The 11,645-nt window shown below is 35.6% G+C and overlaps 4 protein-coding genes across 4 annotated transcripts; all 4 read right to left on the reverse strand.

Moving 5' to 3' along the window:
* Positions 1-519: 519 nt before the first annotated feature.
* On the reverse strand, positions 520-2,456 carry GCK72_022914 (uncharacterized protein; the record flags this gene model as incomplete). The annotated part of the gene is made up of 4 exons (XM_053735129.1): positions 520-649; positions 702-1,472; positions 1,691-1,807; positions 2,392-2,456. The coding sequence occupies 4 exons, from the start codon at positions 2,454-2,456 to the stop codon at positions 520-522; spliced, it is 1,083 nt and encodes a 360-aa protein (XP_053578695.1).
* Positions 2,457-3,675: 1,219 nt separating this feature from the next.
* On the reverse strand, positions 3,676-5,799 carry GCK72_022915 (uncharacterized protein; the record flags this gene model as incomplete). Its single annotated transcript, XM_003102846.2, has 4 exons — positions 3,676-3,790; positions 3,842-4,633; positions 5,621-5,737; positions 5,783-5,799. The coding sequence occupies 4 exons, from the start codon at positions 5,797-5,799 to the stop codon at positions 3,676-3,678; spliced, it is 1,041 nt and encodes a 346-aa protein (XP_003102894.2).
* Positions 5,800-6,662: 863 nt separating this feature from the next.
* On the reverse strand, positions 6,663-7,895 carry GCK72_022916 (uncharacterized protein; the record flags this gene model as incomplete). The annotated part of the gene is made up of 4 exons (XM_003102830.2): positions 6,663-7,073; positions 7,136-7,298; positions 7,346-7,741; positions 7,786-7,895. The coding sequence occupies 4 exons, from the start codon at positions 7,893-7,895 to the stop codon at positions 6,663-6,665; spliced, it is 1,080 nt and encodes a 359-aa protein (XP_003102878.2).
* Positions 7,896-9,936: 2,041 nt separating this feature from the next.
* On the reverse strand, positions 9,937-10,949 carry GCK72_022917 (uncharacterized protein; the record flags this gene model as incomplete). Its single annotated transcript, XM_003102841.2, has 4 exons — positions 9,937-10,006; positions 10,061-10,164; positions 10,214-10,319; positions 10,807-10,949. The coding sequence occupies 4 exons, from the start codon at positions 10,947-10,949 to the stop codon at positions 9,937-9,939; spliced, it is 423 nt and encodes a 140-aa protein (XP_003102889.2).
* Between the last annotated feature and the right edge of the window lie 696 nt (positions 10,950-11,645).

Here is an 11,645-nt window from a genome sequence, read left to right on the forward strand (position 1 = left end):
ATTTTCTTTTGTGGCTGTTGAGTGTGGCCTAAATATCAAATCGATTGACATTGTGAATAACCAAAAACTATCGGTTCACAAGGTATATATATAGGCAAGTCTTTTCGGCACTTGTGACTTCTGGGTTAGTCGTTCATAAGGCTAGGTTAATTAGGCTCAACCCTAACCTCAGAAAACATGTCAATTAGTTCCTTAAAAAAGTTTCAGTGAGGAATAATTTGTTTCAGCCAAAACATTTTGATTTTGGACATTTAGAACGGAAAGAAAGTTTGATCTTGCTAAGCAGACGATTCGAGGACAGAGTTTTTGTGCAGTCGTCAAAAGAGTGAAGCTTGAGAATAACAGAAAACGTGTCTTTAACACTTATAATGATATACATTGAAATTTTATAAAGTTTTATTTCAAACATATTTTTTGAAACATTTTCACGTAATATCACTTCTCAGATGTATCAAACAAATACATATAACATTTTATGTTAGAAAAGCAGCAATGATTTAAAAAAATATTCTCAATTTCTTAGTGTTCAGTATCATTCTCAACAACCATCATGAGGCCTTTAGGGGATAGACCTATCTGCAACTTCTTATTGCAGCTTGTGATTATTTGCCAATGCCTGTTGGACTGTTGCACAACGTTATAACCCACTCTGAAAAAATACTCAGAATATGGGCGATAATAAAAAAACTAATTGAACTTACTGTTCTCCACTTTTTCTCTCTGACAGACCGGTTATTATCGATTGCATATTTACGTTTTCCTTCAGCGTAACATACATACTCCTACCCCAAACAACTGGCGCCGACAACCAGTTAGAAATGAAATTGATCATCGTACGGTTTGTACAATTTGACACAGATAGCAACATGCGTGAACATTTGATGTTTTTGAGATTATCTAAAAGAAAACGCTCCTGACGATGATTAGCTGCATTATTTCCTCTGCAGAATCCGTAGGACAACAATTTCGTGTTCACATTTTCCAAAATGTATGATAAATCCTTTTCACTAACTGTTGCAAGATTATAAAGCTCCCAGTCATTCATAACAATATGAGATAAATTCAGTCTTTCAACGACGTTTTTGAAGTTCATTGAGAACTCATCAGCATCCGTTCCATTAATGCGAACACTCATCAATCGACATCCAAAAATTGATTCGAAATAATAAACGGCTTTAATAAAACCTTCAAGCTGGTTTTGAGAATAAGTATAAAATAATTTCAAAATATTGAAATTTTCTTTTTTGACCACCGGAACCATTGAACCGAGATTTAATTGTTCGATCGATGTATCATTTTCATCAAAACTTTGAATAGATTCAAAACATATTTGAAGAGATTCAAAGAATACATCATTTGGTCGGTGTATCTCCAAACGACAAATTAACTGATCTCCAATTGTGATTCCCAATTGGAATCGTGCTTGAAATTCTTCTGGTTCAGATTCTCGGAAGAGGTGAAATAAGTCGATTCTGAAAATCATTATGGTTTTGAGATGGGCTAAATTGAAGACTGACAATTGCGATATGTGACAGTTCATTTTGAAAATTAAATCTGAATTTATATTTCTCATAATTAAAAGTGAACTTGGGTTTGTAACTGTTTGCAAATTATCGCAGTTATTAGTTGCTACCATAATAATTTGATCTACCGAGAAAATATGTTGTTATACCACTAAACCAACATTTACCGCTCTTTCAAATTAAATCGATCCTTTTGTTCTGGTTTCCACGTGTTGTAGCCAATGTCTCTTCCATATGCTTTGATAACGACACGTATTCTTTTGCTGCATCTGGCAGTTCGAATTCTAAAACCAATTGTTTCTATTTAAAGGAAGCTGATAAACATAATAAATATTGTAACAATTCTGAAACCAAAAATGAATTGAATGAAGTATATGACTATAACTTACAAATCTGCGTCTTCCATTGTTTTAAAAACAGTTCGCAAGCAAACTAAGGGGACTCTCAGAAGAGGAAAAACCATCATTCGACAAAATAGAGAATACTAGACTTCAAATAGTCGACCAACAAAGCCGTTAGAGTGAGGGAAATGAAAATACGACAAAATCAATGATTCCCAGAAGGGCTTTTTTGAAAATTACCGCACCGATTAGGTGAACTCAATAGAGCGTAAATGCATTGTTTGTCCTAGTGAGCGATACATTCCCCGAGAACAGATTTTAGATTTACTAATACTCTGTCCCACTTATTGAATTATTGCAACAAAAAATGATGAGTTTCGAATGAAGTAAAAGTTTATATTTTTATTATTAATAAAAGTATGAAAAATCAGATTAGCTTAATTACTACTGCTTTTTTGTACTCTGCTCCAGATGAAAAAAAAAATAGACGAACTAAAATTACCGATCTAGTTATTTTTATAACTGACCTTAAACTGACCTTATCGAGTGTCTTGGCATTAGGAGGCCACTTCACAAAGTACTGGAAATTCATAAACAAGAAGAAAATCAATAATATAGCTTTTGAAAGACCTGGGCTGCTTCCAACTACCAAAAAAGGGAATACTATATGACAATGATTATTATAGATTTATTCTTTATTCAGAGATATAAATATAACCAGCCTATCTGCCTCGCCTTCGGCGATTCAGTCGGCTGGCCTCTCCTCATTCACGTGGCCACCTTCTCTCAAACGTGCCCGCATGGCCGAGTGGTCTAAAGCGGCTGTCGCTGTCCCAAGCATGGCAGTTCGGTTTTGCCCGCTGGCTCAGTTTCTCTTCTCTTTCCAAAACCGTTGCGGACAGTGCCTCAGACAGACAGACAAAGAGATCACGATAGAGCAATATCCTAAGAGCTAAATGTTAAGAGCTATCTACACAATTACGTGAGTGGTATTTATACTGCTTTTCGGCTCCCTGGCGCTTCTGCAGCTCTCCTCGTTTCCTGCTCCTTCTCATCACCAGTCCAGATGTCCTATATCCCCTGCTCCTCTCGGAGTCTCCTGCTCTCTCCGTCGTACTTCTCCTCTAGGTGTTTGTGTACCAGCTGTTTTTCCGATTGCTCATCCTCCTTAACCACAATCATCTTGCGGCACCTTGATCTTGATTGATGGGTCGTCTCGTCGTCCACGACATAGATATACATATTATTGATTGTGTAGTTCATTTCATCATTAATTCAACCAAAGTTGATTAGAATTATTTTTTTGAAAATGTGGAGAATTTGCAGACAATTACCTTGATTTTTAATTTGAGTTTTTCAATTATTCTGTAGAAAAGCTACCAGTTTTAAAAATTCTTGCAAATAATTTGTTTAGCTGAATAATTTTGATTTTGAACTTTAAGAGTGCAAAAAAGTTTGATCTTGCTAATTAACTTCCAAGCAGCCAATTTAATTTTTGTGCACCCGATTTTTCAAGTACTCAAAAAATGGGCACACGCTTATTTATTCTGGCTAAAGGTTTTGTTCTTGGCTTGGAACTCGATTTTAGAACAAAGTTTTTTGTGCAGTCGTCAGAATAGCGAAGCTGTTGTTCTAGGGAATAACAGAAAACGTATTTTATGTCAAACACATTTATTGAAACAACATTTACACGATAATATTCCCATTTACAACAGAAAATTGATCTCACTTTCAGATTTATCAAACAAAGTTTATGTTAGACAGCAATTATTTAAAAAATATTCAAGACTTTTTAGTTTACATTGTCTGTCTCAACATTTTAATACGACGTGTTTACCGGCTAACAGACTGATATTCAATACCTTATCGCAGCGTGTGATGATTTGCCAATCCTTATCAGCTCTGTGAACAACATTGAAATTCAATCTGAAAAAAAAAGCATTTGACGACAATAAAGAAACAACTATTAAAACTTACTGCTCTCCACTTCGGTTTCCTCGCAGACTGTCAAAAATCAATTCCATATTTGCCATTTCATTCAGCGCAACACACGCAGTTTTACCCCACAAAACTGGCTCAGACAACCAGTTGGAAATGAAATTGACAATTGTGCGATGCGAACAATTTGAAATAGCTAAAACCAAGCGTGTACATCTGATTTTTGTGATATTATCTAATAGGATACACTCTTGGATATGTTCAGCTGCATTGTGTTGAGGAGCAAATGAGTGACAGACGTAGGCCAATGCTTCCGTGTTTACATTTTCCAAGATATAAGATAAGTCGTTTCTATTAACTTTTGCAAGATTATGTAGCTCCCAGGCGTTCATAGTAAGATTTGATAGATTGAGTCCTTCGACAACGTTCCTGAGGTTCATTGAGAACTCATCAGTGTCTGTTCCATCAATGCAAACTTTTATCAATCTACAGCCAAAAATTGATTCGAAATAATGAACGGCATTTATAAAACCTTCAAGCTGGTTTTCTGAATAACTATTGAACTTTTTCACTCCTTTTTTGGCCACCGGAACCATTGAACCAAGATTTAGATGTTCAATCGATGTATCGTTTTCATCAAGATTTTGAATTGAATCAAAATATATTTCTGGTTTGAAATAGACTGGCATCTCTACGATCGGGGACAAAGCAATACTTTTAGGAAGTATCTCCAAACGACAGATTAACTGAGCAGAAACTCTGATTCCCAGTTGGAATCGCGCCTGGAATTCCTCTGGCTCAGACTCTCGGAAGAGATGGAATAAGTCCATTCTGAAAATCATTATGGTTCTTAGATAAAAGTTTTATTCCAGTATATGTGTTCTTGAAAAAAAGAAATGTCCGTTGAAACACTTTGACATCCATTCAAGCCCTAGTTTCTTTTCCAGAAATTAAAAGTTCATTCATATTCAGACTTCATTGAAATCTTTAGATATAGTTGTGAGTATTTTTTATTTTCTTGAAAAACACATTTTCTTTGAAACTCTAGCACCAAGCTGTTACTTACTGTACAGAAAAAGTAAACCCAATTTTATGAGGTAATATTATGCATAGTGGCTCATTTGGCTCTACTCCAAACCGTCTAAAGGGAGGTGAAAATTCTTAATCCTTAAAACAAAGACAATCAGAAACTTGCTTGCACTTTTTTTCAAAATTTTAAGCAAGCTCCTTCGTGTCTTGTTTAAAGGTAAGCGCTACTTCTCGGGTGCTGAGCTTACGATCAATGGCAAAGCTAGCTCTGTGATTTTTTAGTTTATAGGTAATTACTACTGTCAGGTGTCCAAGTAAGGTCCTGATTTTTGAGAATTCGAGGGACGTCTCAATATTTTTTGGACGTTTGAATGCTTCTTGGAACGTTTGAACATTTTTGAGCGCTTTTGGGATCTGAAAGGACGTCCAAGTGTTTTTGAGACGTTAGCGGTTTTAAAGGACATCAAAACTGGAATAGAGCAATAATGAACTAGGCTGATGTTGAATCATTGCACTAGAGGTTGAGTAGCTCAAACTAATGGATTATAGCTATGCTTTTTTCCTAATTACAAAAGTTATTTGTACTATAATAACTACCAGTAAAACGGTTGTGAAATATCCCTGTTGAGTCACAGCTTTGAGAATAAACTCTGGATATACTTTTTTTCAGTTATAAAAGTGAACTTTTCAAACTGCTTTCAGGTCTTCGCAATAATTAGTCAATACCATTATAAGTTGATCTATCGGGAAAAAATATTTTTCTACCACTAATATGAAACCAACACTTACATATCTTTCAAGTTTAGTCGGTTCTTTTGTTCTGGTGTCCATGTGCTGTAGCCAATGTCTCTTCCACATGATTTGATGACGACACGCATTCTCTTGCTGCATCTGGCAGTTCGAAGTCTGAAACCAGAGATGAATCAAATGAAGTTAATGACTATAACTTACAGATCTACGTCTTCCATTGTTTTAAAAACAGTTCGCAAGCAAACTAAGGGGACTCTCAGAAGAGGAAAAGTCATAATTCGACAAAATAGAAAATAATAGATTTCAAACGACCAACAAAGACGTTAGAGTGAGGGAAATGAAAATACGACAGAATCAATGATTCCCAGAAGGGCTTTTTTTTGAAAATTACTGCGCAGATTAGATGATCTCAATAGAGCGTAAATGCATTGTTTGCTTTAGTGAGTGATACATTCCCCGAGAACATTCATCGAGAACCTCTTATTGAACTATTGTAACAAAAAATGATGGGTTGAAGTCAAGGCTGTCAAAAAGGCCGTGCCGATTTTATAACGCATTCTCTGTAAGACTCGAGCATGGCCACAGTACATAGGGGCCTAGAGTCTACAGAGAAGATAGAGTTTAGATTTTTATAAAAACAAGTACTATGTGTCTTGGGTAACCCATATGCATAATATTGGGTCGCTGCGCAAAGAGCGCAAGTTCGATTTTGGGCCCGTCCGCCATTTTTTCACATTTCTCAAAATTTGCGGATATTGGGACAGATGGACAGACTCCACATGCGTTTTATATATAAGAATGATCTTCATAAAGTTTTTTCTTAGTTTAGCTAAAGATATTTTAGCTATTCCCGCAGTTTTCACTCGTTCTGTAAACTTCGTAAGTTTTTTCATTAAAAATTGTTTTAATACAAGAAGATGTCTGAATCATAATAGTTTATTCAAACTTGTAAAACTTCTCATTTGATTGAAAAACAACAAAATCAAGAACTTATTATCAGATTTTTTTTAAATCAGAAAAACTAGAAATGGATCTAGCACAAAACATATTTGAACTGTCATTAACAAATGATTTCAAAATTCTAGCACCATGGTCGGAAAAATCTTTTTGGGTTGTCGGAAACTGTAGAATTTTGAGATGAACAATTAGATGAGTCTTCAGAAAACACCCTCGAAGAAGACGTCAATGAAGATCCCGTAGGTGACTGTGAAAACGAGTTGATGGTAGTTGGCGTTGATAGGATTAGTGGAAGTCCGGTCGGTAGTCCCATTGGAAATACACTTTGAAACTGTTGTAACATTGGAACAATGCTGGATTGGCGTTGAGGAACAGATGGTGGTGTGATTGGAGGTGTTATAAGTGTTGAACTGTTTGATAGTGGCAGAAGAGGAGCTGGAAGTGGAGATACTGGCAGTCCGGAGGTTAGCTGCAGGTTTAGTGAGTTCAAGTATAACCCAAGAGCAAATGTGTGAACAACAAGTAGTTGGTTTTTCTGAAAATAAAAATCAGTTTTGGTCTGAAAACGATTGGAAAGTGCGAGGGAATTTAGCTCACCTGGAAAACCTGAAGTGCTATATTTATTCCTTTCTTATGGCCAATTTGAATTCCAATATTTTTCTGCAACAGGCGTTCCGAGCTTTCATGAACATCCACTTGACTTTTGTTTTTAATATATTTTATAATCACTTCTAAAATGACAACTTTTTGCAGCTTCCCTCTGAAAAAGTAACATTGACCACTAGTAGAAAGAAAATGCAAGCTTACTTAGCAGCTGGACTAATATTAGATTTGCGAATGAACTCTTCTAACGCATTGTAACCTTCTACGTGTCTATCTCTTCTGTTCTGTTCTTTACTATTCTTCACACTTTTTCTATCCATTTCCTTATCTGTCACGAAAGTTGTGGTTTTCGAAGTAGATCCTTCAGAAACCACTCTGCTCCCATTGTATCCAGCATACTCTATAGCGAACATTTTTTTGACAAAGTCAATGCACTCGTTACTATTAAATGTATCTAATTTCAACGACTCAATGAAAAAGATAACAAGAGATTCCACTTTCGAAAGGCCTTGAAAAATACCGGCACGTATTGGGTCTGACGATGATTCTCTTTCCAGTTGGGTAACCTTTTTGTGAGCTCGTTTTAAAACTTGTTCAATGCTAAAAAAGAAGTTAATACAATAAAAACTGAAACTGAAACTTACGTCAAATTGCCGTCTTGTGGATTACGTAAAAGCACTTTCAATTTCTCGATCAAAAGGTTATTGTAATCTCGCCTTTGTCTTTCTTTGGCTGTTCTGTCACTTATTTCCATAGTTTGTGGTAAAACAGTATTTGCATGGAACATTTTCTGAAGATAAAAAAAGTTTGTAAAAAGTACAATAGATTTATGACTGAAATGAAGAAGGAATGAGAAATTAGGAAACCGTGAGAAAGAAACAGTATTGTGTAAGAATGTACCGTGGGAGAACACGCCCACTGTATTGTTTGGCCATACGATAAAAGAGCGTGGGAAAACGAAATAAATGCATACAGGACAGATGTGCACGGTATTTTGCGTGGGAAACCCAAGGGAGTTCGCAAGTCACATGCAGTCTTCTACTACATGTTCTCACCGTTGTCCTTCTAAAATATAACCGTGAGAACCTAAAACATTGTGTCGGCGAGGAAAAATAACGATGGACTATTAATAAGGACGAAGTGGCTGAATAATGTTTGTCTGAGCAATCTTCTCTAGGCTGACGTTATCCGCAATGGCAAGAGGGTGGCATGGTGTTTCTAATTCAGAAAGAAAATTGTAGAAATAAAATTGATAACGCCGAGCAAAAATAACATAACCAAGCGCAACACAGCTTTCAAATCAGTGTCGTTTAATGGAAATCAAAGTCATTCATGAATTTATTTTTTATAACAAAATGTGATGAACATTTGAAAATGATGATGAAGTTTTGTAACAGAACGAAAAATTGGTAAAACGGAGATGATTAAGCTTGAAAATAATGCGTTTAAAAATTGTGGAATTTAATAAAGCAATAATAGAAAATTTAAGCCAATAAAGAGTTTTCTAATTGGGAATGACCCTGAGTGTCAACCCTAAAATTTTCCCATATTTTGCACACGAATAGTGTCTGACGTAACTAAGAAAAATCCAAAGCTATAGCGGCGCTCTCTGAGGCTACGGGGAGATACACAACTTTTTCGAACTTTTTTGAAAATTTCGGTGTCTCCACTTTGAGATCTCGTAACTTATTGAGTTTTTGATCTACCGTAATGGTTTTACGTTCATTCGATAGCTAATAACACTGACTTCAAAAACTTTTTTTTGAACAATTACCAAAAACCATAACCTGCGGAGATGTAGCTGAAAGTGTGGAAAAGTCGTCAGTGTGAGGCTACGATAAATGTCAAATTTCGACAATCGGGGAACTGGGGATTCTTCCGTACTCCTTACTCTGTGAGTTATGTCTGTACACGTGTTCAAATATAGGTACGTTATGTTGTCAAAAGTTGAGACCCATTTATACAGAAGTTCCTGCACCAAAAACCTTGTTTATGGCTTGTAAATAAAAAATCGTGTTCACCAGCCTCCTTTTCGTTGTTCGGTCATTGTTTTAATTATTTTAAGAAAAATTGAACGTATAGGGGTACGTGGAAAAGCTGAAATTTTTTTTGCATTTATCGTAACCTCACACTGACGACTTTTCTACACTTTCAGCTACAGCTCCGCCGATTATAGGTTCTTGGTAATTGGTAAAAGGGAAGTTTTTCAAGTCAGTGTTATTGACTATCGAATGAGCGTTAAATCATTACGGTAGCTCAAAAACTCAATAAGATACGAGTTCTCAAAGTGGAGACACCAAAATTTTCCAAAAATTTCGAAAAAGTTGTGTAACTCCCCGTAACCTCAGAGAGCGCCGCTACAGCTTTGGATTTTTTTAGTTACGTCAGACACTATTTATGTACAAAATATGGAAAGATTTCAGTGGGGACACTCCGGGTCATTCCCATGTCAAATCTAACACTTCCACATGTAAGTTATTCACGTCTTCTCTGAGATTGGAAATCAGCGTACTGATCTCAATGAGCATCTTGAAACACCGGTTTTAAGATTTTTTGATATCCTTTTCATTTCCTCCTTTTCATTTATTGCACAAGTTTCTTCGTTGTTTAAAAAAATGTAAGCAGTTATTACTACAGTATCTATTAATTTCATAAAAATCGCTATGAAAAAAGCAAGACAAAATATAAAAAAACGAAAGAAGAGTCGGAATCTGGAATAGAACCTAAACAGGAAATCTACGCAAACTACTGAACGTTTCAATAGAAAAAGAATATTTATATTTTTTTTATATTCACTAATAATTGTAGTCTGGGACACGTTCTCCATCATTTGAAAGTTCGGCATCCCAAGTGTTGAAAACTTCTCTGAAAACGCCATAATTAATTTCTACATGATATGATTATGCAGTAGTAACTTACTTGTCAGTGACAGAGGCATAAGTTATGTTGCTGTAAATTCTCCTAATGTTGAACCACTGACCGGTGCAATTATGAGTAACAATGATTGCAATTTCATAGAAATTCTGAAAAAAGTTTCATGTTTGAAAAAATGTGATTTTTTGATTTACTCACATTGTATAAACCGTCTCCATTCTGTTCTCCTGTCAGATTATAAACAACTTTTTTCTTTTGAACACATTGAACGCCACTGACACCTACTTCATCGTTGAAGAAACCGCTGTAATTCATTTCTTCGGATGGTTCTCCGAGTTTACCAAAAATACTTCTGCTACTTCGATTTAAACGTGACCATTTTTGAGATTGCGACTCTGTGTCATTTCCTATTTAAACTGTCAATTTTTGTGGTGAATCATAGATCAAAACTAGATGGTTACTTTTCTAGTTGAAAGTTATCACAAGACCTCTTTAAAAATGGCGAACCAGAAATACGTTTCTCTTCAAACTAACCCATATTGGTGCAGAATAGTACATTTAGAGCAGTATAAATGGATACACTGTGATTTTTAACAAGTATTGTAAAAACTCAACAACTACCAAAATGAAGCCTTAGGTTCGACCTCCGGCATGTTTTAAATCAAAATTTGACACTGCGGAACATGAAGCGACACCGATAATTTTTGAAATGAGTCGTTCAAATTAAAACAACGGATAATGAAAACGTTTGACATGTAAGTTTCAGAAATTTATATTAAAAAAAAACTTACATGCTGTCCTCCTCATACATTGCCACATGATAACACCATTTTTTATACAAAGGGCAGGCCAAGGTTCCAACAGTGTTGAAGAAAGTTGAAAGGGTCAGTTCAACCGCGACAAGGAAAATAAGAAAAGAACGGAGGAACTTCATTACTGAAGTGACTCCAAAGAGCTTATGAGAAGAGAAAAATTCTTTTCGTAAACTAAACTTTTGAGGAGAAAGAGGCGGAGTTGGAGAGCCCCTCCTCCGTGCGTGTGACAGAGTTTCAAAGTCGCTAAAGAACTGAAAAAGAGAAAAGTCAATAAATAAGAAATTAAATGAGAACTGTAAAAACTGAATTGATAGTCTCCAATTATACTGCAGGCCCCTTATTGGCATGCAGTAAAACTTTTAAAGTATGGAAAAATGAGATCAGAAGAGAAACGATCACCGTTCTTCTGCAAAAACTTAACTTTTTCACTATATTTGAATATTTCAGCGGTAGAAGGCCAAGCAAAAAAAAAACAATAGAAAAACATTTTTGACTTCCAAACTTGTCACGGGCCGGGTCAAAGCTGGAATTTTTCTTGACCCGGCCCAGCCGGCCCGGAGTTTGATATTCAAAAATTTGAACTAATTTTCGAACGAAATTTTGTATTTTTTCCAAAAATATCGAATTTTTGACTACATTTCAGAATTCAAGCAAAAGCTATTTATGCATTTAGAAGTTCAATTTTATGATGTAAAATCTTCTAAAAATTCAAAAAATTTGGTCAAAAAAGACCGGGCCGGGCTGGGCTGAAATTTGGGCCAGACCGGGCCGAAATTTGACAAGTCTGCTAAAATCAGATTTGTTTTGTAATTTTC

The sequence above is a fragment of the Caenorhabditis remanei genome, chromosome X (genome assembly GCF_010183535.1).
Source record: "Caenorhabditis remanei strain PX506 chromosome X, whole genome shotgun sequence".
Lineage (NCBI taxonomy): Eukaryota > Metazoa > Nematoda > Chromadorea > Rhabditida > Rhabditidae > Caenorhabditis > Caenorhabditis remanei.